Source organism: Ochlerotatus camptorhynchus, unplaced genomic scaffold (genome assembly GCF_037179485.1).
Source record: "Ochlerotatus camptorhynchus isolate MF236.1 unplaced genomic scaffold, CSIRO-AGI_Acam_v1.1 ptg000549l, whole genome shotgun sequence".
In the NCBI taxonomy this organism is placed as follows: domain Eukaryota; kingdom Metazoa; phylum Arthropoda; class Insecta; order Diptera; family Culicidae; genus Ochlerotatus; species Ochlerotatus camptorhynchus.
In genome coordinates, this window is record NW_027041032.1 from 256,018 (window position 1) to 282,896 (window position 26,879).

The 26,879-nt window shown below is 42.1% G+C and overlaps 1 protein-coding gene across 1 annotated transcript in view; it reads right to left on the minus strand.

Annotated features, from left to right (window-relative positions):
• Positions 1-3: 3 nt before the first annotated feature.
• The window catches only part of Pxn (Peroxidasin), a 249,966-nt gene continuing 223,090 nt past the window's right edge, over positions 4-26,879 (minus strand). The window contains exons 10-11 of the mRNA XM_065236340.1: positions 19,120-19,289; positions 4-3,678 (exon numbers count right to left, since the gene is read on the minus strand). Coding sequence (XP_065092412.1) covers positions 1,029-3,678; positions 19,120-19,289 — 2,820 coding nt within the window. The 3' untranslated portion in view covers positions 4-1,028. The remainder of the gene's footprint in view (positions 3,679-19,119; positions 19,290-26,879) is intronic.

Consider the following 26,879-nt stretch of genomic DNA (forward strand, 5'->3'; position numbering starts at 1 on the left):
GAGTAAAAGTGGTAATTGTTTTTATTGATTCAATTGTTTTGCTTTGTTAAATGTGTTTTTTTTTTTCAATGTGAAGTACCGGGTTTCTTGGTAAAACTGGTTAAACTTACTACATCATGCTTCTTATCATCTATATAATAGAATAGTGTTGGTTTTTCTTCAGGATGACAATTCCACGTCTCGTGTCTGGTTTAGTTTATTGGTTGTGTCACGACTTACGAGCTAATGTAGTTTTTTTTTTTGTTTCCTTTGTGTTGTGTAATGCTGAGATTAGGAGAACAATAATTCCTTGGTTTTTGCTTTGTTGGTTGATAGGAGACTTGTATATTTTGATTCTTTATAATTTCTAAAATGTTTGATTTTACTTCTTCTGGAACACCGTAAAAGGGGAGAAAATTTCCAATTGTAGACTTTGGTTTAATAATTCGAAGTATATTTTCGCTATTTTTGTATTTACATAATCCACGGTGTTGGTAGTCGTGTTAAAAATAAGAAATGGAATATTTTGACAATGTCCATGTATCAATTTGCTTCAGTTGGATTTAAACCTAAAATTGTTTCTACCTTTGCAGTAGATCCGATCCGTTTCTTACATTTCTCCAGGACTGAGAATTATATAAAATGAAACAAATTGGATCGTTGAATTCTTCATCGCGATTCTTTTCAAATGCAAATCTTTTTCAATAATTTAATACGGTGAATAGAAACAACGATGCTATCTTAGTTTGGCTCAGAAAATGCTACTTGTTACTGTGTAAGTGTGAGTATCCGATATAGAAAATATGTGAGGGTAAAGTAAAGCCATCCAGCAAACCTAATACTTTTTTTTTTTAATTCCTTCATATTGACATCATTTGGCACGATGTTTGGTTAGAAAGTAAGTTTTCCGAAAGAACGCATGTAGCTTAGAAACTACCAGTGAGTAGTGGATTCTCCACGAAACGCTATATATCAACGTCTAACTTGAAATCTAAAACGCTACCTGTTTTGTATAATCATCATCACTTTTCGTTCGTAAGCTACTAAATTCATGGCGAATCCTTCGAGGTTACTGCTAGTCCACTGTCATCTACGGAACACGTCGGACAGCACTTGCCGTCTTCCTTCATCAGTACCAACCCGTTTTCGCAGATCAACTCGGCGCATTTCTCCGTTTCACAGCTGATCTGGTGATGCTCGCACTCGCACTTGGTGCAGTCGTCCCGCATCCAGATCTCGTTGTTCAGCCGTTTGATTCCTTTGTTGTCTACGCAGTGGCCATGCGGTTTCCCCTTAACCGGGCTAGTGCTGCCGTTTGATGTAGCTGCTGCCGCCGAACACTGCTGCTCCAATCGTCGAATCTTCCTTCGCATCTGCTTCATCGATTTCTGGAACGTTTCAATAAGTGATTCCAGTCCTTCGATACGCTCCTCATTCATATCGTCGTCTATGAAGGAATCTTCCTCCAAGTGATTGTCCGGTTCAGGCTGCTTGGCCAACTTGCTCTCGATTTCCCGTTTTGCTCTGATAGATCTTCGCTGCCTAGGCAACGAATCGTACCGCTTGTGATGTCGTGAACATTCACTACAGTCGATCCAGTGCTCAAAGTCCAACTGAGGAATCTCGTCACAGAACTTGTAACCACCCTGTTTGCTCGGTAATACAAACACATTATCGGTTACTCGAGTAATGTTGTCTCCGTTGTCACAGAGTACTCGTCCGAGCGAAGCCTTTTTGATCTGCGCCAGCTGCTCTGGCTTGAAATGGTCATTATCGTACCAGAATCGGTCCCCATCGCGTAGTTTCTTGAACTGCTCCACCAGCAAACACATGAACAATGGCCCAACCTTCGCCCCAGGCAGCTGATCTTCCAATATTCCACCAACCCAGAGATCCACATTGTCCGGATGACCGTAGTTCTCCTTCATCTTGTTCCGGCTCTCCTCACTGGTTATTTCCTGCTTCAGATCATCAAAACTAACCGCCACCTTTAAGTTGCAATACCTCCTGTAGTCGTTGTACCCCGGCAAGGCATGATCTCTCGATCTCTGAATATTGATAGCTGCCAGATCCAACGCGACGGCATGAGCTGCTTCAAATAACTTCTCCGTCAAATCCGTGTTTAAGTTCTGATTTGGCTTCTTCAGCTTTGCCGGAACCGATATCAGTCCTCGCAACAGTGGATCAACTCCTCCTTCATAAACGATTCGCCACGGAGCAAAGAAAGCCTTATGCAACGGAATGTTACCCTGTTCGATCGGCTCAAATGACTCATTCAACCTGTGCAAAATCGGATTGATCAACGAGTGACCAAATCTCAAAGCCGCCGTCGCAAACTCGTTCGAAATTGACGGATTAATCGACGAATCGTAACCCCGATATTCACCCATTAAAGCCATTCCTCGATCGCCAATAATCTCCGGTAACCAATGCTGGTATGTGATATGTTGAATCATCGCTCCGACCACCTTCCTGGTTTCGAAATAAATCTTATCTCCGTCCCAGTGTGGGTTGATCCTTTTGAACTCCTGCGCAATCCTGTTGTGCTCCCTGAACCAAATGATATGCATTGACAGCAGACCTAGCTGCTCATTCACTCTGATATCTCCAGCAGTAAAACAGTTCACCGTGCTCTCCTCCAAATTTCTCCTGCAGTCCATCCCATCGGTAGGTGCCGCAAATGGCAGCAACGACTTCTGATTCGGGAAATGCGGTCCTGTCCTCAGTAATCCATCATCCGTGGTCAGATTTCGCAAATCCCTTGCAAAACTCTCCGAATACCCATAGACCTGTGAACCGTCGATGTACGCCGTCAGCTGATTGATCTGCTCTCTTGGTTGTACCGTTCCGAAGAAGATCGACGTCATTCCCGATCCGCAAACTGCACTCGATCGCACAAAATCAATACACCTTCTGTTGCGCACCCTAGGATCGCCTTCCGGAATCTCGATAGGATAGCACGGAGCTGCATACTCACAGGTCTTCTTACAGTCAACCCCATCCCAACTTTCCGAACTGACAGACGGGATTGCATGGTCCAGATCGTGATCCAAAAACTGTCCCCACTGCATCACCATGTGTGTGATCCGCTCGTCCGGAGTGATAACCTCCGTCGCAATCATACTGGTTGAAACCAAACGAGCACTTGGTTTAGAGAATCCTTGGTACAGACGGGTTTTGTTCCATCCGATCGGCATGTTGAATCCATTTTCGTAAATTGGTGGCAGCAGCCGTCGGAACCCGGTAAGCGACGATCCCCACGTTGGGTTCTTGTAGTTGTTGCACGAACCGTCCAGCGTACGGAACTTGGCGTGGAAGCAGAGATCCGTGCAGTTAGGAGTCACACGGTGCGCCATACAACCGCTCAGCTGAGCGAGCAGGTCCAAATAGTCCGGTGACAGCAGATCGTTGTAGTTGAAATCGGTTGTGTTGGTAGACAGATTCCGTCCGGTGGTGACATGCTTGCGGATGTTGACCAGTGCGCGTTCGTAGACTTCGGCTGCTCGGGCCAGTTCTCGAGCCGGTCCCGTTGGGAAGCGGATGATTCGGAACAGGTCACCGTGATGCTGCTGCGTCTTGTTGGCACCGACCGAGAAGAGCTTTGCAATCGTTTGGTTGATGGCGAGGTCCACTTCGCGGGACGCTTCGGCGATGGCAATCCGGACGAATTGGTCGCCGGGGAGCAGTTCCAGTTTCTTCCTGTCAAAGACAAACAAATGAGGGTGGTCAGTCAAGGGGAAGTGTGGTCGATGCGATTTTAACATGATTTGATCAATTCAGAAGTACAACAACGGATAGATATTCGATAAGGTCTGTAACGGGCCGTGTACTAATTACTTAGGGGTTTTTTTAAATAATTTTTCAACCCCCTTTTAATAAAATTTTGTAAGGTTTTGATGAACCCCCTCGCTCTTCTTTATAAGCTTACTAAGATTTTCCAAATCATCAGGTTTAACAATTTTATATTAAAAGAAACCCGAAAACATAAACAAACTCAAATTTTGTTAAAAAGTTCTAACTGCTAACACTGTGTTATTCAGCTATCATTTAAATAACTTGATACAGGAAAATCTAAAAATCCGTCACGTACAAAGGTTAATAAAAAAAATGTGTTCAGTACAATCATTGTCAGGATGAATTTCAAAACAAGAATTTTGCAATATGGTCAAAAAATCATCTCAAAGCTTATCCACTTCATTTCATTTAACCCATCTTCTGAACATGTTGCTTGGTCGTGTAGTGCATCGGGAATGAGCACAAACTAGGTTAATCAAACTTAGAAAAGAACGTCTTGGGCTTTTGAATAAATTGATCTGATACCAGATCTTTGGGAGGACAGTCTCGGACTTACATTCTGATAAAAACTACAAACTTATTCTTATACAGCCATTCCATAGCAAAACGATATAGGGGTTCACAGAACTTCGTAAAAATTGGTAGTTTTGTTCCTTATCTCAAAATATTACACCCATATCTTTATTTTGTCATTAGGGTGACCATTTTAATGCTAGAGTAGTTCAAAAATCGTTTTTTTTTTCAAAAATGACAAAAACCCAATGCTTGATAACTTAAAAAAAAATAACTCAAAAACGCAGATAAAAAAAAACACATCGCCCTTTTTTGATATAGCTATAGCCTAGATTTTCAAGGAAAAATATAAAAACATATTGCGCCCTCTTTCTACAAACCTGAAAATCATAAAAAAAAAACAACTACAATCAATGGTTTTCAGTACAAAATCCATATTTTTAAATATAATTATATTTTTCCTAAAAAGTATTTTTTTAATCTTTATTTAAGAGATTTTTAGCCGAAGGCTAGTTCATCTCTAAAAAAAGTATTTTAATTGGACCACCCTAACATGGAAATTGTTAGGTTTTTTGGGATCTCGGAAGTAGAGAAGACAACCACAAGTACTTTTAAAAACTTGTATTGTCTGGTTATAATAGTCGAACGAAATGAATAAAACGATTACTGACGAAAAGGCAGTTACATTTGATAACTGAACGGCAGTGTTGCCAGAATGAATATAGATCGATCGTAAATTATTTTACATAGGGAAATGGCTCAAATGGGGCCTATGGATCTAAGATTGGGTCCATCGCTAAAAATCTGCTATTTATCAATTTTATCTAGATGAACGCGTGATTAGGACGGTACTAATGAAAATTTAGTCGATTGCTGAATTAATGTATGGACCCAAATTAACCACTTCATTCGAGCAGTTAAAATGACGTTTACTACCACTCGAGCTTTGAAATAAAACATTATTTTGAGAATTTTTCTTCTAGAATCACGAGAAAAGTAGCCAACATTTGTGCGTTTCACAAAAAAAAATAAATAGAAATTAGTTCGTCCAGTTTTGTGAAATCACTGGTAGAAAGTCACGCCAAGAATTAGGGGCATTTAGGCCAACATTACATTCATTTTCCTGCACAACATTTATTCCCTCCTTTCGAAATCAAGCGTCTACGGCAGCCCAGTGGCAGGCGCGTTGGCAGCATGTTATACAGTGACAGTGGACCCAGCACAGCAAAATAAATGATTTGAGCCCGGGACATGCTGCCTACTGTCAAACGCTGCTGTTGGCATAGGTCTTGTCACTGGCCTGGTCTACGGTGAGTATTTGCAGGGAGCGCGGCGTTCTCTTGTCGAACAACGCAAGGCCGGCGCCGGTGGTGTAGTGGTAAGCGTGACTGCTTTCTCACCCCAATGGGTCTGGGTTCAATCCCAGCCGATGTCGGTGGGATTTTTCTGAGGCATAAAAATCTCTAGTCACGTCTTCCTACGGAAGGGAAGTTAAGCCGTTGGTCCCGGCCCATGTGTGTTTGAATGGGTGCAATACGCAGGTGTGGAAGCTGCATTGCTGCACATTCGATTGCCGTCAATGGATGGCAATCAATGTCCGTCGGTGATTGGCACTAGATTGCGGAACAGAGACCGACGTTAAATAAAGGAAAGAAGAAGAAGAAGAACAACGCAAGATGATGGGAGAATAATTTGCATCTTGATGAACTGGGCTACCAGATGGCGTATGGAACTCTGGAGTAACTGATTCGGCAGAAGCACGTCGAAGATTCTTAGGATTCAGCGGAGGTAATGGTGCTCTCGGCACTGTAACACCATTATCGGAGAACTGAACAGTTATACGTCGTGGCACGTCATGCTGGCTTGACTTTTCCGCTTCGGGTGCTTCAACCATGAGATGATCGTTTCCACCGAGCCTCGAACGAATTTGATCAATGTGACACCACAATGAACCACACACAAACAGACATAACACTCGCAAGTTGTTCATGGAACAAGCATTTAACGGTCAATTTAAAAGTATCGTAGTTGGTAGTACCACCATCTGTGGCGCGCATAGTCAATTCCCTTGCGTTTGACGTTTACGCACTACCGCCATCTGTTCAGCGTACTACCACAAACGAAGTGACAGACGACTAACTGGCGAAGAAATCCATTAAAATAATGTGGTTCACTGTAATAGAATTTTCTTGGAAGCTTGTGCCATCATCCACCAGATGGGTTAGTTTTTTTGTTTTGATTTGTACACAGTTGATTTTGTGTACAATGATTCTTTGACAGTGTGCAAAGAGTGTATCATTTTGTCATTTTTTTATGCATTTCAGTTTTGAGTAGTGTGAAAGAGATAGAACCAAAACATTCTAATACATTTGGTGAAAATGCTAGTGCAATCCAGTAGTAGTGTTGCCATGTGGTACAATCCAGTAGTAGTGGTGTTGCCATGTGGTACACTGCAAAATTGAAATAGCAGGTTAGTCACCAAAGTTTTCGAGGTGCTCCGTCTGTGACTTCGTTTGTGGTACTACCCACCACAGGGTACTCAACAGATGGCGGTAATGTTTTAGCGTAGTCGATTTCGTAGCGGAGATCTCCTAGACGATCTGCACCAGGAATCCACTTGCCTATACGGTAATCACTAGAAACACTCAAAGGGAAAGAGAGACGGAGCTAAAAAAATACAATTCGGCAGCAGGGATATGTTGCTAAATTATCTTGCAACCCTTGCTAGAAGCTAGCATTTCAAATGACTTTTATTTTTGATTCGATTTACGTACAAAATAATAATTGATTGCATCGCAATATTTTGCACATCTCCTGGTGCCATTCATTAACCAACGAAGATCAATTAATCAATAGAGTTAGAATATTGTTTTTGATTCCAAAAACTAGTTGAATTTGGAAAGCACACAAAACATAAAGGTGATTGAATTTCTGCTCGATTGCAATACTCTATAATTTATTCTAGTAAGCATAAGAAATCCTCGGAAAAATTCTAATGGGAATGTTCAATTGGCTCAGATTTTGACAGTTCATTTGGCTCAAAACATTATCTCCGCCCATCTCTCCCTCTGAGTATTTCTAGTAATACCGGAAAGAAAATAGATCGGTTGACCCGAGCTGGATTCACGCAAATATTGGTTAAAATACGGCTTTTTAATAGAAACTAAGCGATCGATTCAGCCTCTGGTGGTGAATATGAGAACGTCAAAAAAATGTTATGAGCAGAAATGTTTGCCGTGAGACATTGGAAGCGAAACACTTTTTCACTTTTCCTGATAAATTGATTCATCTGAGATGCTCGAAAACTTGATTTCTAGTTGAAAATTTAATTCTATCATTTTTGCAAGGATTCTACTAGTGTTCAGGAATATTTTTTATTGAAAAAAAATCAGACCCCCTTCACTCTTTGGAATTTATAAAGACAGATAACAGCGCCAATAGGTTTGTGACGATACAACGTTGAACTGCAGCGTTGGAAGAAAACACGCACACCAACATCTATGCATGTACGAACCACTGAGCGGAGGGTACAGCGCAAATCAAAACACGAAGCGGTTTCATCACTCAGCTTTGGCAGCTTCAGTTTGCGATTTCGCTGGCGTTGACAAATACCTTCTTTATAAAATAGCAAAGTAATCATTATTCCAACGAAATTTTTGAATAGAAGTAGTTATCGCTCAGCCTCTGAGACGTGCAGACGTTTTTTCTAGATTTTATCAGTGTGTCAAGCATTTTGAAATATCGTTTTTCTTTCGTGTGTCGCTGTGCCGCGTCGCGTGTAGTGATCCGCGATGAGGCGAGAAAATACTTTTCGGATTGATTATTCGAACTTCCCCCTGAAGCCCTCGTACGAAAAAATCCACGCGTTTTGTCGTACGGTACTTGGACTGACGAGGGACGACGTGAAGAGACTCCAGTGCCATCGCGGTGGGTCATGTGCGTTCGTGAAGGTCGGTGACCTCGAGACGGCCCAGAGAGTGGTCGAAGAACACAACGAGAAGCACGAAGTGGAGTGTTCGGGGAAGAAGTACAAGCTTCGTATAACGATGGAAGATGGTAGTGTCGAAGTGCGTGTACACGATCTACCCGAAGATGCGTCGGAGGAGAAGATCGTCGCATTTCTCAGCGCGTGTGGTGAAGTGCTTTCGATCCGGGAACTAATGTGGGGCGAAAGGTACGATTTCGGAGGCGTGCCGCTCGGTATCTGGTCTATCCGTATGGTGGTGAAAACTAACATCGACTCGTGGGTCACCATCGACGGAGAGCAGGCATATATCGTCTTCAAAGGGCAACTGCAGTCGTGCCGCTACTGCAAAGAGCATGCACACTCGGGCATATCGTGTGTCCAAAACAAAAAGTTGTTGGTGCAGAAGAGCTACGCAAATGTGGTAAAGAAGACTGGACCACAACAGCAGCAGCAGCAGCAGCAACACCACAACCGAAACCATCCGGTCCGAAACCCGCTGCGCCACCAACGGTAACGCCAGAAAATTTCCCCCCTATAGTACCGCAGGCTATGAGTCAGAGCGAGCAACCTATCGGGGAAACAAACACCACAAACCAACAAACAGCGGTGGTATTGCTAACCCCAAGTGTAAAACCGCTTCGCCCGAAAAAACACCGGCGTTGTCGTTGACACCTCCACAATCCACCGAGGTACCAAACACTAGCGTGGCTTCTGTGGAACTGTTCAAAAAACCAAGTGGTATGACTCTGCGCAGTAAATACAACGGCAATGAGACGAATCGACCACATCGACAAGCAGCAGCAGGCAACACCGAAAGTGGCCGCCTGGCAAAAAGCTCCGCCGCGAAAACCAAGACGACGAGATGGGTGAGGATTATGTTTCGTAATGGCTCACACACCCTACAACATCGCTTCTATCAACGTAAACACGATTACTAGTCCCACAAAGCTAAACGCTCTGAGCACCTTCGTCAACAGCCAAAACCTCGACATCGTGTGCCTACAAGAGGTCGAAAACAAGCAGCTCTCGTTGCCAGGCTTCGTCGTTGTCGCCAACGTAGATCACGTGAGGAGGGGAACGGCAATCGCACTAAAGCCGCACATCCAATACTCACACGTCGAGAAAAGCTTGGACGGTCGTTTGATTGCCTTGCGAGTGCAAAACGTCACCGTCGCTAATGTCTACGCCCCGTCGGGCTCTGCGCTGCGTGCCGCTCGAGAAGATTTCTTCAACGGCACACTCTCCTATTATCTCCGACATTGCACCGAACACGTAATACTCACGGGCGACTTCAATTGCGTGCTTCGCCCATGTGATTCATCCAGCCCGAATTCAAGCCCGTCGCTCAAAACGACCGTCCAACAACTCCAGCTTCTCGATGTGTGGGAAAAGCTGTGCCCACGAGATGACGATTTTACTTTTATCAGTCGGAATGCACGATCCCGTGTCGATCGTATTTACGTGAGCAACGGGTTGCGCGAACAGCTGCGAGCGACGCACACGCACACACATGGAAATCTCGAGCCGCTTTCGACGATTTTCATAACGAGCACCAACGGCTTTATGCCGAACTACGGCTAGCGTACGATGGCTACTACCAGAACCCTGCGATGCTAACAACGATAAATCGACTGAAGGGGGAGATGCTGGCGCTTCAGCGCAACTTCTCGCACATGTTCATGCGCATCAACGAGAGGTACGTGGTGGGAGAACTCATCTCGATCTTCCATCTGGGGGAACGGAGAAGGAAGCGAACCGTCATCACTCGACTGCAAACGGAGCAGAACGGGACTATCGACGAGCCTCACGCGATCGAGGCGCACATGGTGGATTACTTCTCCCACCTCTACTCCGAAGAAGAGAGAATAGACGGTGGAAACACTTTCGACTGCGAGAACGCCATACCACCCAACGACCCGGTAAATGAGGCGTGCACGAGCGAGATCACCACAACCGAGATTCTCTCCGCGATACGAGCTAGCGCATCCCGAAAGTCACCCGGCTGCGATGGGATTACGAAAGAGTTCTACCAACAATCAATACGAAACTAACGATTTTAAATTGGCTCACCACTTTAGTAGCCTATTGGTCCCAAACAAACGATTAACGTACCCTATTCTAGTCGAAATTCTAGTACTACGCAATGTTTGTTTTGATTCGCTATGAAAGTTTGACAGATAAAATGAGGGGTTATTGGTTTTTCCTATATTTCGAGGGGTGATTCGACAAGCTTGGGACCGAAGATAGTACCAGAGGTGAGCCAAAAAGTTGAGCACGTTTCTTCGGGACCTACTTGTCTTAGAGTTACCTCTATGGTTCTACCAACAATCAATACGAAACTAACGATTTTAAATTGGCTCACCACTTTAGTAGCCTATTGGTCCCAAGCAAACGATTAACGTACCCTATTCTAGTTGAAATTCTATTACTACACTATGTTTGTTTTGATTTGCTATGAAAGTTTGACAGATAACATCAGGGGTGTGTGGATTCATGCAGAACATGCAGGGGTGAGTGAAATAGCTTGGGACTGCTTGGGACCGTTGTTCTGGTACTGAGTGAGCCAAAAATAATAATGATTTTCTTCGGGACCCAGTGGTCTTAGAGTTACCTCTATGGTTCTACCATCGCTGTTTCGATGTCATCCACCGAGAGCTAAATCTGGTGATGAATGAGGCGCTCACTGGCAACTTCCCTGCAACGTTTGTGGACGGCATCATCGTGTTGGTGAAAAAGAAGGGTGGCGACGAGACAGCCCATTCGTATCGTCCCATATCTCTTCTAAACACCGACTACAAACTGTTCTCTCGTATCCTCAAAACCCGTCTAGAGAATGTGATGCGAGCCCACCGCATATTGAGCGACGGGCAGAAATGCTCAAACTAGGATTGGGCGATCTTCAGAGAAAGATCGATCTTGACGGATCGATCTTATATTTGGCTCTAGAATCGATCCACTGATTAAATCGGTACCAAAGAATCGATCTTTGGTAGATCAATCTTATGGTTTTTATTTTAATTGACCTTTCTGACGTTTTTTAATCGCACACTTGAGTAATCCCATTTTCAAGTGCTGGGTTGTTATTGTTATCCTCACTTTCGGACTATATGCTTGTTTGCGTTGGTACCCTAAGAAATTTTTTCTTTTAAAATATTCAATTAAATGCTGTCGTGACGGTGTGGAGCAATGATCACAGGAGGAGGTAGAGAAAACCTTCAAATGTTGCTATATTCAAAAATATCGGAAACACAAATAGTGACGCCATTGTAGGAAGCGATGCTGATGTTGACGTTATATTCGTTAAATTTACCACGCAGGCTGGGGTGAGAGTAAATTGTTTTTTCAATGTATATAAAATTACTAAATTTAACACCTATTTTTTTTGAAGATCGAAAGAAGAGATCGATTTTTTCGATCTTTTCGTGGACAAAGAATCGATCCAAAAAATCGGAAATCGGGATGAAAAAGATCGATCTTCCAAAGATCGATCCAAGATCGCCCAAACCTAGCTCAAACTCAGATCGAAACATCTTTCAAGCCACTCTCGCTCTGAAAGATCGAATTGCGAGCCTTCGTCATCATTATCGCGCTGGGAAGCTGATCAGCTTCGACCTCGATCATGCTTTCGATCGGGTCCGGCACTCTTTCCTCTTCGGGACCATGCGATCGCTTGGTTTCAACCAGCATCTCATCACTCTGCTCTCCCAGATTGCAAGTCGCTCCACCTCTCGCCTGCTCGTGAATGGGCACCTCTCACGGCCGATCGACATCCAACGCTCGGTGCGGCAGGGGGACCCGTTGTCCATGCACCTCTTCGTGCTGTACCTCCATCCACTAATATGCAGACTCGAACAAGCGTGCGAGAATGATCTACTGGTTGCTTATGCCGACGATATCAGTGTAATCGTCACAATAGCAGCACAAATCGAAGCAATGAATATACTGTTCACCCGTTTCGAGATAGCTGCTGGCGCCAAGCTGAATGTGGGGAAAACTGTTGCCATTGATGTTGGTTTTTGCGAGGGAAACCGCATCGACATCCCATGGCTACGGACGGCCAACACGGTGAAGATCCTTGCCGTGATTTTCGTCAACTCGATCCGGCTGATGACGACCATAAACTGGGATGCGGTGGTTAGCAAATTTGCGCAACTGATATGGCTCCAATCAACGCGGATTTTGACTCTGCATCAGAAAGTGGCTTTGCTGAATACGTTCGGCACCTCCAGGATCTGGTATCTTTCTTCAATTCTACCACCATTCAGTGTACACATGGTGAAAATTACATCGAGGATGGGCACCTTCCTCTGGAGTGGGATGATCGCTCGCGTTCCGATGGCACAATTAGCGCGAAACCGCGAACATGGTGGACTAACGCTGCAATTTCCGGCGTATAAGTGCAAGTCGCTCGCTATCAACCGGCACTTGAAAGAGATCGAATCCCTTCTTCTGCAAAATCCCCGCCCAGCAATACCAATAGACCTCCCCGACCTGAAACTGATCCTCTCAAACTTATCCCAAATCCCCCCTCAGATTCGACAAAACTCCTCCGCCGATCAAATCCACCAGCATTTCGTGGCACAGACGGAGCAGCCCCGGGTGGAACGAAACTGTCCGACAAACGAAAAAGTTGAGCACCGAAAACTTTGGTTTGTGATGCGGAGAGTTGACAGCGAGTATTGCTTACACTGCACCAACCAAGCAATAGAAACACTAGAACACAAATTCTGTACCTGTACTCGAGTTGTTCCAGCTTGGGAAATCCTGCAGCGGACAATAGCTACTGTTCTGAATGGGTGGAGACGGCTGTCGTTCGAGGAGCTAATCAGACCGGCTTTGAAGAGAATCAACAGAACAAACAAACTAACAATATTAAAATTGTTTGTAAAGTACATTAGCTATATAAGTAGTTGTAATGGAGTGATCAATTTACAAGCACTGGAGTTCGAACTAAATTTTGATAGTTAAATAATAATGAATGTGACACATCTTTGACAATAAAACCAAATTAAAAAAAAAAATAGAATGCGTGCAGCGTTGGCCAAGGAAGACGGCGTATTTTAATTTTGTTTGTTTAGCAATGATTTCGATACGTTGCGTTTTTCGAAGTATACTTCTATGCTTATAAAGCTCATGTTGAGCAACAGATTTACAAATCATCAATTTTCGATTACTTTTTCGAAGGGATGTATCTGCTATTGTAAACAATGCATATTACTGATACCGGTGGTGATATTGGAAACTCGTTCACTCGAAAGCAGCCCAGCTTGGATGTGTGCTTGTTTTCTCTAGCGTTTCTGTGGCGTATAACGTGGTTATGATTGAAAATCAATGCAATCATAACAAAGTGAAAATTTTGCTATCGAAATATAATGATGATGACATCGATCATCTTCTTCCCTCGGCTGGCATCTGTCATACTGACACCTGTCATTTATTGTGCCCTGGTGGTGAAGTTGGCGGGGGACTCCCAACAGTTTCAATGTGCACTCACTAGATGACACTGTGATCACATAAGGGTGGTGTATCCATTGCCTTGTTTCGAGGAATTGATTATTGGGATGTTAATTAAATATCTTTGAAAAAAAAATGCAAAATTCCAATAGTGCCTTAGTGGTTATGATCTTCCGGATTTCTTGTGTGTGAATAGTAAAGGTGCATATCAGTTCAGATGTGTGGAAAATCGTAAAATAAGACAAATACCGATGGAAATTGGCAAGATGTTCAATGAAAAATGCTTTAATTTGCGTTGTGAAAAATGCTTCTTCTGATGTAAACAAACAGTTTGGTTGACGTTTCCTCTCAAACTCGCGTGGTGTCCACACCTACTGGATAAGAGTTCCGTGGTTTCACAAAATCGCCATTTCAAATTCTAAAAAGTGACAAGTTTCAATGCAAGTACTTCGGTTAAGGGTCACGTGGGGGTAGGGTTACCATATAAAAAACTTGAAAAGGAAGACATTTCATTTGAGGTTTGGAGATTAAGGAGGACAATGATGACAATAAGTTTTTATCAAACTTTTTAATAATATGTGCGCTATCACAAAATTCATGATTTGCAAAGGTTCAATTGAGATTGTTCATAACTTGTAGTCGTTACCTGGGTACTGCGAACACAGCCGTTTTTGTTTTGCAAGTCAGCAGGAATCAACTTGAAAATTTTCCGATATCACAAATTGTTTTGCTAATGCACTGCTCACAATTTGCATTTACATGCTATCGAAAGTTCACCCTTTGCTCCATAAATAACGTGTACATGGTGTTGGGAGTGCACCTACATACATGACTCTTATAAAGTTTGTTTGCATTCTTCCTTCAGCAGTTCGTGCAGGTTCGTTCGTTCGTTACATTGTTTACATCCGAGTATTTGAGCAAGTTTTTTGTTGAAGAATATTAGTAAAAAAATGCCGAAATGACAATATTTTCAACATTGACCACAATACTTTCTCTGCCGACGGGGATTGTATGAGAAAAGTATCACTTTTAGCAGCTCTAGATCACGATGGTAAATGACAGGTGGGCAGGAACTCACAGTCTCCCAGTGTTGGTGAGTTCTTTGCCGTTAATGTTCACGAAAAGTTCACTATTTTGCTATACAGAAATTCAAAACAAAAATTTTTATCTGCGGATTTGAACAGTTTTTGACCTGTTTCATACTACCGGAAGGTGTATGCTGGTCACAAATGCCGTGCCAAACTGATTTCCTACTCAATTAATCAATCTTTGATGTGAAATTCGCTAATAAACACGAGGCGCATTTCTTATAGCAAACATGCCATAACAAAATGGGCATGGTTCATTTAAGTAAACAAACTAACACTTCTTCCGACTGTTACACCTATGTATTAGCCGTCTCGGCTCTAGATCGTTGGATTCTTTTTGACAGCACCAGTTGGATTCTTTTTGACAACCATTTCGTGTTTCTCTGCACCACTCAGGTCGTTACCAATTCACTTCATCTTCTCGTTATACTTCTGAAAAACTAGCCTTCATAATTAATTTTTGATACTTGGAAATGATCTACTCTAGCTGATTTGTATGAAATCTACAGCTTTACAGCCTTAAAACCATCCCAACTTTTATCATGTACAAAAATCAGGATACATGTCATCGCTGATTGAAACCAACATGGAACATCAAAGCAACCTGTTAATTTTACCATTGATTCAGCATTGGACTCTAAGAGCGCTGCCATATTGGGAGCGAAGAGGTGCGCTTAGCGTTCTATACAAAATAATTCCTATTATTGATATTATTCCTTACATTCGATTTCACGCTTCGTGAGCCTCTTCGCTCTCAGTATGTAGTAAATCGACGCATCTGCTTTTGTAAACAATCTCTTCAATCGACGATTTGTTTTAACTGCTAACTCACCCACGCAAACAAACACCATCATCAGGTAGGGGAAACTTTCGCCTACTACATGGTGTTTCTGTGAGTGAGCTTGCAGTTGCCACAAATCGTCGATTGAAGTGATTGTTTACAAAATCAGTTACGTCGATTGGAATTGTTAAATAGTTAAAATCCCATGGATGGTTCTATGGTCAAAATCGAACACATGTTGGATTCAATCTGTGTGGTTGTGTTCCATTTGGTGAATTTTAACTTAAATTAGACAGATAGAAATTTTTTAAATAAACTTGCTATTGTACCAGACTTATTTCTGGCAGACCAGGAATCAATTTTGACAAACATCTTGAAAATCACACGATCAACAACAGAGAGATTTTCGAACATTGTAATTTATTTTCGACATGTCAAATTTAAGTAAAAATGATGAATTTGCACTGACACTTCGAAAATAAATTATAATGTTCGAAAATCCCTCTGTTGTTGATCGTCCAATTTTCGAGGAATTGTTTGTCAACATTGATTCCTGGTTTGTCTGAAATAATTGTGGTAGCAGGTTAGCAGGTTTATTTGAAAATTTATTTTTTTTAAATTTGAGATAGCAGGTTTATTTGAAAATTTTTAATCTGTCATTAAAGGGTGTCCACGATGAAATTGCCACACACAAAATTGATTCGCAAAATTCGAGTTTTCATCCGATTGCCATCAAATTTTCAGGGATTGAGAAATAACTATTAAACTTCATTTTACCATTTTACTCGTATTGTATTAACAGTCCATACGCAAATGCCCGCACCTTGGCCTTAACTCCGGCCATAAGATTCTGCACAACCTGTGAATCAACCGTTTTTTGCATGTAAACCCATACTTTCTTCAGTTCCTCGACTGTCTTCACTACCTTAGGTCGTTTAAGAAGGTGCTGCTTCATAATCGCCCAGTACTTCTCGATGGGGCGGAGCTCCGGAGTGTTGGGAGGGTTAAACATTTTCGGCACGAAATTGACCTTATTGTCCGCATACCACTTCAGCACGTCCTTGGAGTAGTGGCATGAGGCCAAATCCGGCCAGAAGATTGTTCGGACGTTGTGGGCCCTCAGGAGAGGAAGCAGCCGCTTCTGGAGGCACTCTTTTATGTACACCTGTCCGTTCATCGTGTCCTGGGTCACGAAAGGTGCACTCCGCTTCCCGCACGTGCAGATGGCTTGCCAAACCAGGAATTTCTTCGCAAATTTGGACATCTTCTGAGTGCGGACATGCTCCGGAACGCTGAACTTATCCTTGGCCGTGAAAAACAGGTTGCCGGGGATCTGTTTGAAGTCGGCCTTCACATATGTTTCGTCGTCCATGATGCAGCATTCAACTTTCGTCAGCATGTTGAGGTACAACTTCCTGGCACGGGTTTTGGCGGACTTGTTCTGCTTCTCGTCGCGATTAGGGGCCTTTTGTACCTTGAACGTTCGAAGCCCAGCCTTAGTTTTGGCCTTCTGGACAAAACTTCGGCTTAGGTGCAGCTTCTTAGCCACATCCCTAACGGAGACGTTCGGATTTCGGTTGAAGGCCCCAACTACGCGGTTGTGATTTTTGGTGTTGTTCGGAATACTTTTTCCTTCACTTCTGGGCTTCCGATCGGTGGTTAACCGTTCCTCGAACCGCTTAATCACTCGCGACACCGTGAAATTCGCGATTCCCAACGTTTTAGCGATGGAACGATGCGAGAGATCCTTGTTCTCGTGATGAATGCGCAAGATTTTATCACGCACGAGCTGTTCTTTCGACTCCATTTCCGCGAGTTTTGATCACAGGACTTTAAAACTTGCAGGATGTAAATAATGCACTATGAACTAAATCCACCCAAATTTTCATTAAATTCTACCAAACGGTTAAAAAGTTAGAGCAATTTCATAGTGTGGCAATTTCATCGTGGACACCCTTTATATAAGTTAAAATTCACCAAAGAGACCGCAGCCTAAATGTAGGGGGGTTAACAGCTGTAGTATACTCCTAGTCCCACCATCGAATGGCATTGGCTAGATAAGAAACATAATTAAACAAATAAGCTCTGCAAAAAACGCTCTTTGAAAACAATTTTATGAATATGCTACGGGAAAAAATGTAAAGATTAAAAAGGAGGACATTTTCGGGCAAAAGGAGGATGTAGAAAAATTATTGAAAAAGGAGGACATGTCCTCCTTTAGTATACCATGTGGTAACCCTACGTGAGGGCGGTCTGGTTTCTTCACCATTTTATTGCATTTTCTTGTACTTTCAATTGCTCAAAGAATGGTCTGCTCGTTTTTGCCCGTTTAGAAGTTATTGGTATTGGAAGTTGGGTAATTTTCAACCAAAAAATGTAAATAATTTTACCAAGCGTAATTAGGTAAATGACTTTTTTCAAATGCCCGCCATTTTGTCAAATTTTGAGATTTCTCAAAAATTCTAGTTCATTCCATTCTCTGAACTATACTCTTCAAGAAACTGTGCCGATTTTCTTTCTAGGTGACGATTTGCGACCTCTAGGCTGCTCGCAGTTTTGGGAAGTACCCGCCGGGCAGCCGCCATATTGGACGCCATTTTGGATTTTTGGACTTGAAAAAAATCCCAGTTGTAGAGCAATAATGAATAAAGATTTGACAAAAAACTCAGGTCTCTAACTCCAGTTCCCTGGAAAAAAATCCAAAGTTTAGGTCAATTGAACCGGAAATCCCCCTTAATCTTTAATTTTCTTTTACCATAAGAAGGAGTGTCTCAGAAGACACCTAGTACCTTTAATCAACCATTTCAGCGTAAATAAAAAAGCGCGTGTTTTGAAACCAAAATTATCGTTAATTTCTGTATGTTTAAATATTATTTACAAAACAATTTATCTTTTGCATCTTAATTAGAATTAAAGTGCACGAACATCGATATTATCGTTAAATACATCGACCTAAATGCCCCTAATTTGGACCCATACATAAATTCAGCAATCGACTAAATTTTCAAAAGCGACCAAAAATATCCATTAGTACCTTCCCAATGACGCGTTCATCTAGATAAAATTGATAAATAGCGATGGGCTCAATCTTAGATTCACATTAGAACCATTTCCTAAATATATATATATATATTTTTTTTCTTGATTTGTTTTCCTTCGATTTTGTTTTCCGTACTGTGTACCAATGCTACCCACGCCAGCGAGGCAGCTCCCACACCTGGACCCTACCTATCGACCCATCAACTCATGAACCGGGGACCAACGGCTTTACTTCCCTTCCGAAGGAAGACGTGATAAGAGATTTTATGCTTTGGAAAATCCCGACGGCGCCAACTGGGATTGAACCCAGGCCTTTTGGAATGAGAAGCAATCACGCTTACCACTACACCACCGGCACCGCTCTAAAGAAAATCTTATTACCGCTTTTTACTTCCTTTATAATGAGATCTTGGATGGATTTAACCTCGCTAGGACTATAAAACTAAACTAAAAATAAAACAAGACTACCTCTACTGCAGCGCAGAGAGGACATAAATACTCACTTGACCGTCAGCAGTCCACTGGCCGTCACCCGTCCGTACTGGTTGAGCAGGGAGCACTCATACCGGCCCTGGTCCGCCTCGGTGAGATTGGAGATGAACAGACTGCCCGCCGCCGAGAGGCGAAACTTCTCCGTCTGGGTAATCGTGCGGCCATCCTTGCGCCATTTGATCTGTTGTGTGCCGTTCGTCAGAGGTCAGGGGTATGTTTCCAAGCGCCAAGCAGTAAAGGTTATTCCGGGAGAACAATTCCAAGCATGATCCATAAAACAAATCAAAAGAAGAAGGATAAAACAGATTAGGGTTGTGTAATTTGATTTCGGTAGGAGTTTTATGACGCGAGAGCAACGAGTTGATTATAAGTTATTATCTTCGCAATTCTACCAATTATCTGAGCAAATAGTTGATTCAAGCTGCAATTCCATTGCATGTATAATAACCCATTCATAAATCCATAAAAGATTTCCATACGTTCCTCTATTAGTTAGGGGAAGGTGGGGATAGTTGATCTCTCCATTTGATTTTTTTTTCAATATTCGACCCAGTAATAATTAAATTGAATCTTTATGCCAGTCAGATCAAACATTCGTTACTAAGACACACTTCAATGACCATAGCAGTTGATGAAAGTTAATTTTAGTGAAGCTTAACCGCTTTTCTGAAAATAACGAATAGCCAAAATTCATATGTACACAAGCTGAATGTGTCAATAATATGTCTGATATTTTAACCGTTGGAGGTGATGCATATATTATGTCACGCTCTACGAGAGATGGGAATGTATGATTATGTATTAGGTATGGGAAAAACGAGGCGAAGGGGTTGAGTAGAGGTAAATTCTTTTTCAATTTAGCATGAGATAATTAATGCAAGGCCCCTTTGGATATGAATAATTAGTACAGAATGCATAAAATGTTCAACGTATCATCACGTAAATAACCTGGGTGGACCATGTCAGATCACATATCCACTCCTTCCCCTATTGTTTGAAGAGCACACAATTGATTCAGGCAACCAACTTTTCCTTATTGAAGGAAAACTTTTTGCAAACCCAACCCCCTCCAGGCTCCGACTCTGGCGGTATGCGGTGGTATCTATTCAAAAGTGCAAAAGTCCATACACAAAACGAATTGCCGGAATGAAATGCCGTCGGCGAAATTTAAATTCCAACCCAACTTTCGACTTTGCAACTATATCCGGCAAAGCTGTCTTAAAATTTGCTATTTTCGTTCTCCGTTGTCTAGGGGGTCGCATATTCCAAGGAAGGGACATGCCATCATAACTAGAAGATTCTAGTTTCAGCTTTTGTTGCTTTGTTGTCGTTGCGAAACAGTGAAATCGGCTTAGTAGGTTTCGAAAAGCAAAGTATCAGCATCAACAGCCAACAACAGAGAACGACCTGCCGGGGCTTTGCCAACAGCCAGTGACATGCGGTTATCGTGTTATCTCAGGGAATTGTTTCGTGGCATAACTTTTGGGCGGTCGGTGGAACTTTCGCGGATTTGTGGCCCCCTCTTGTTCGGGTTTAAATTTACCGAAACAGAACAAGGCTTTTGTGCAGAGATTCATCACATTTACCCACCTATATGCATATGTCACACGCGACAAGCTTTTCCTAATGGAACTTATGGATTTTCCACGAAGCTTTCGGTCTGAGAAATAACGGCCCTGAAATAACAAAAAGGAAAAAAACCGACTCGAACAATTTACGATCCCTAACTTACATTATTGATAAAGTCTTAACAGAAGCAAAGAATCTAAACTTGGAACATTGAAATTTAATGCAAACGTGCTAATCTCTCTTCCCGGGACCATCTGGCTTCTGTTTTCATTGCCCCAGTCCCTCGATTTCATACCTTAATACTGAAGTTCTATAGGTACCTACGCAGGAATCCGACCGACCGGCAGACAAAGAGATTATGCAAATTTAAGATTGAAATAATTTTCCTATATATATAACTTATCGATGCCGGGAATTTATAACTTCCATAAAAGCAGATTTATGATACATTTTCATCGTCTCTCACTGCAATCTACCTATTTTGGGTCTGTTATAGGTAGGTAGATAGGTAGGCAAGCGATTAAGCTTTTAGTTTTAGTCCCATGTCTCTTCGGGTTCCACTCGAATCTTAAGCCCAGCCGGTCACCATAGTAACAAGCAGTTAATTTTACACAAATCCTGGATAATCTGGAAGGTACTATCGGATTTCAGCTGCAAATGGTGCGTGTTTGAAAATCGTTACTAACGGTAGGTCTCGAGAAGAGTTATTTTTAAAGGAAATTCTGTCGACACGTGGGAAACTACTTTCAGAATGTTCGGCTTAATAATCAACCACGCCTGGCAATAAAGCGTTTCATTGCATTTAACCGAGGCACCAGTCGATTAATGAGAAAAGGTCCACAGTTGGGAAATATTCGCGCTGGAGTGATTCTTACTTCAGGCAGTTGAGCCATGATTTGGTTATTTCCACGGGGATTACACCGGAAACACTGGATACATTCGCGAACAATCTTTCGGGTAATATCTCTTCCATGGAGTGGCCAAAAACGTTGTCGCATGGTTGATAAAAAATAATGTGGGACCGGAATGTAACGTCTGAAGATGGATTAACCTACCTATCAATAAGGTGATTTTGTGGTCTGAATGCAATAGAATAGGACATCTCGTAGCTAAAGGTGCAGACAACCTTCAAATCTCCCGGAAGCTTGATCGTAATTGTTTTGTGATATAAGGACCTTGGTGGTCTAATGACGAACTTCGGAAAGCGGAATCTGAAATTCTATTTGATAGACTATGACTTATATCATATAATAAAGGCTGTCTTGCAATGAGCACTCATACATAGGATTTCCAGTGAAAACTAGATGTATGAGTGCTCATTGCAAGACAGCGTATATCACGTGATATACACTGTAATGTGAACAGGGTAGAACGGGGTATAACCATAGAGGTAACTCTAAGACCAAAAGGTCCCGAAAAAACGTGCTCAACTTTTTGGCTCAGCTCTGGTACTATCTTCGGTCCCAAGCTAATCGATGCACCCCTCGAAACATAGAAAAATCCACGAACCCCTCATTTTATCTGTCAAACTTTCATAGCGAATCAAAACAAACATACAGGGGTTACTCAAAACAACTAGGATAGGCAAATTTTTGGTCAACTTTGGAGTGTTGTAACTTCGTCAAATATGATCCGATTTTAAATCTTCCAAGAGCATTTGACAGGAAAACTAATATTGTTCTACGGTGTAACGGTGAATCGGTTCTGGTGAAGGGTTCTGAATGCGGGCAGATTATTTAATCACTCAAAACATGCCGTGCGACAGCTCTTTCTTCATGGTTTCTCGTCAATAAACTTTCGATTAACTTTAAATGTATCATTGACCACATTGGCCACTCTCGGAACATCCAGTATGCCTCCTGAGGAACCTGGAGCAGGGGACAATTGCATTTACACCAAAACATGCCGTGCGACAGCTCATTCTTCATGGTTTTTCAAGAATAGGCTTTCCATAAACTTCAAATGAATCATTGACCACATTGGCCGTGTAGTAGATTTGGGCGATGAAAATAAAATAATGAAATAATTATTCAAAATAATGTAATAATATTTCTCAGTGTATGCTATTACCAACCCGCTCTATAAAGAACGCACTGCTTTCATGCTGTCAGTCAGTATAGAATCGCTATCCCTTACCGGAAGAAAGCTACCGATCGTATAATTGAAGGGGAATGATCGGGAAAAGAGCTCGGGTATGGTTATTGCTTAATACGAGCAACGAGTATTCGGGATTTGTCAGCGCTTGTTGGTTGAGAGGGAAATGCGGAAACCCGATCATGACAATCAGCGGTAGTGGACTTGGTTCACGAGAGAGCTTCTCAAGCAAGGTAGCGAAAGCGAGAGCGTATGACACTCTACGATTCATTGAAGCAAGAAAGGTATAGAAGTTACGGGTCGTGAAAGAAAGGTGAGAAAGAGAGGACCTATCGATCAGATAAATGTTGGTTCTCTCGTGTGATCCGATAATCCGACGAACATTGGAGTTCGTCATTCTGTTGGCGATAGTTACCGCGATTAGTCGTACGTTCACTGCAAACAGCAATTTTAAAAATGGCCGGAAAGCGTCACGACAGGCCGCTCTTGGAATCACGGGATACCCCCGAGGGATCCTGTAGCAGGAGTCAATTGCGTTTTTACACCAATACATGCCGTGCGACAGCTTTTTATGCAAGCTTTTTCATGAATAGGCTTTTGATAGACTTTAAATGGATTAGTGACCACATTGGCCGTTCTCGGGACCTCCGGTATGCCCCCGGGGGACCTGGAGCAGAGGACAATTGCATTTTTACACCAAAACATGCCGTGCGACAGCTCATTCTTCATGGTTTTTCATGAATAGGCATTCATCAAACTTCAAATGGATCAGTGACCACATTGGCAGCTCTCGGAATCACGAGATACCCCCGGGAGAACCTGTAGTAGGGGGCAATTACGTTTTGACTCAAAAACATGCCGTGCGACAGCTTTTTCTTCATAGATTTTTATGAATATTCTTTCTTTAGACTTAAAGTGAATCATTTACCACATTAGCCGCTCTCGAAACCACTGGGATGCCCCGAGAGGACCTTTAGCAGAGGTCAATTTCGTTTTAACTCTAAAACGTGCCGTGCGACAGCTCTTTCTTCATGGATTTTCATGAATATTCTTTCTATAAACTTAAAGTGAATCATTTACTACATTGGCCGCTCTCGGGACCTCCGGTATGCCCCCGGGGGAACCTGGAGCAGAGGACAATTTGCATTTTTACACCAAAACATGTCGTGCGACAGCTCATTCTTCATGATTTTTCATGAATAGGCATTCATTAAACTTCAAATGGATCAGTGACCACATTGGCAGCTCTCGGAATCACGGGACACCCCCGGGGGAACCTTTAGCAGGGGACAATTGCGTTTTTACTCAAAAACATGCCGTGCGACAGCTCTTTCTTCATGGATTTTCATGAATATGCTTTCTATAGAATTGAAGTGGATCATTGACCACATTAACCTTTCCAGAGTCACTGGAATGCCCTGGGGGGAACCTGTAGTAGGATGCAATCACATTTTTACACAAAACAATGCCATTGGGGAGCTCATTCTGGAACCAGCAGATGCCCCAGGATAACATGTAAGAGGAAAATTGTATCTTCACTTCACAATGCCGTTCGACAGCTCGAACTATCTGAAGTCTTGAAATGGACCATTGACTACTAGCAGTGGATAGGGAGATTAGGTCTTTAAACTCTGGTTATAGACCAATAAAAGTCTCTCTCTTGTATTAATGTAAGGTGTAGCAAGAGCACAACAACAACTCTTTAATGAACAAAATGACTGTCGACGTCAGCTATGGAGATGTTCGCCAGCACTTTTGTGCTCGCTAGTGACCATCAGTTAGTGCCATTTCCTGCATTTCAAATTAACAATAGTGACAGTGCGAATAAACCATTCTTATTTGAAATGTTGCGCTTTTAATCTGGGTTCCAAAGCTATTTGCTATTTGCAAAGCTATGTATTATTAATGAATTATTATTTATAAATTAAGAATGCTATTTAAAATTGTAGGAAAATGTTATGATGGAGCCGTCTAATATGATGTTGGACCACCATTTGGTTCAATAACAGCTTGGATTCGTCTGGGAATTGATTCATAAAGTTTTTGGATGGCTTCTAGTGGAATGTTGTACCATTCTTGGATCAGAAGATGTTCAAGCGTTTTCAACGCCGATGGAGGAAGAAAAATTCGAATACGAGCTTACAACGTCGACCAAAGTAGCTCAATTATATTTAAATCGGGCGACTGTACTGGCCATGGCAGGTGTGTAAAGTCCTCGTCGTGTTCCGCACTACAGTTTCCCCCCAGGGCATTCCAGTCAATGTGGTCATCCCAGGAAAGGTCAATGTGGTCAATGATCCACTTAAATTCTATAGAAAGCCTATTCATGAAAATCCATGAAGAAAGAGCTATCGCACGGCATGTTTTTGAGTAAAAACGCAATTGTCCCCTGCTACAGGTTCCCCCGGGGGTATCCAGTGGTTCTGAGAGCGGCCAATGTGGTCAATGATTCACTTTAAGTCTATAGAAAGAATATTCATGAAAATCCATAAAGAAAGAGCTATCGCACGGCACGTTTTTCAGTTAAAACGAAATTGTCCCGTTCTACAGGTTCTCTCGGGGCATCCCAGTGGTTCCGAGAGCGGCCAATGTGGTCACTGATTCATTTGAAGTTTAATGAATGCCTATTCACGAAAAACCATGAAGAATGAGCTGTCGCACGGCATGTTTTGAGTGATTAAATGATCTGCCTGCATTCAGAACCCTCCACCAGAACCGATTCCAGGGAAATGGCCATATCTCGGTTGATTATAGGCCGATTTTAGTTCTTGGCATATGATTCGCTTTATAAATGGTTCTTCTTTCGTTGTATTTACTAAAAATATATGTATATTTAATCAGCATCATATATAAAATTTCACCAAAAATTTAGCAAGTTAGACAAGCCCTCCGGAAACCCGGAATATCTTCGGTATCCGGTGACCAGGATTATTTTCGTTGTTACACCGTAGAACAATATTAGTTTTCCAGTCAAATGCTCTTGGAAGATTTAAAATCGGATCATATTTGACGAAGTTACAACACTTCAAAGTTGACAAAAAATTTGCCTATCCTAGTTATTTTGAGTAACCCCTGTAGTGTAGTACTAGAATTAAGACTAGAATGGAGTACGTTAATCGATTTGCTTGGGACCAATAGGCTAGTCAAGAAGTGAGTCAATTTAAAATCTTTAGTTTCGTATTGATTGTTGTTACTACTGCCTCTACTCCATGCTCTACTCTTAACATAAAGTAGCTACTGTACCTACCCATAGATGTCACCACTTGTCCCCGTATCATTGTCATTGCTTGTTTTATAGTTTCTTTGTTGTGTTACAATAAATAAACGTTCTATAGTTCTCATACCTCCGCCATGGCAGGACGGTCAAATAATCGTTCTCGTTTCAATATTTTCTATAAAATCACAACGTACAAATCGGGTCCTATCAGTGCGCGATCACCCCCATTTTATCTGTCAAACTTTCATAGCTTGATTAGCATACATAGTGAACATAGAATGACAAGAATGGAGTACGTTAATTGATTTATAGTCAAGTGGTGAGCCAATTTAAAATCGTTAGTTTCGTATTGATTGTTGGTTATACCAACAGTATAACTCTTCTATTATCAACTCGAATATTTCCAATTTACTCTGAAAATCGTAAACTTCACGTATGAAGTAACAAAAAAAAACAAAAACACTTTGAATACATATTTTTGCCATTTTACAGCAATTTTCTGCCATTGCCCACCACTATCTTGACAAATTCGAATTCAATAAAATTGTTTAAATAAATCTACATTTCATGCAGAATCTCTAATAAGATGTAAAACCTATTCCATGGCAAGTTTGAATCTTGTTTACGAACGGATTACTACGCATTTCTTGCCACGTAAATAGACTTCCCTGACGTTTGCCATATAGAGCTTTTTGACGTTTAATCGGCGCACACTACTGCACCATTTAAATCGAACGAGTGCGAGCAAGAGGGAAACAGATTAGTGGGAAAACAAACCGTCCATTCATCCATGTGTGCTAGATAGAGAAAGACGATTAAACGTCAAAAAGGTCTATATAGTCATTGTGTCTAAGCCGGGTACACGACGTTAGGCATACGGTCGTTAGGCAT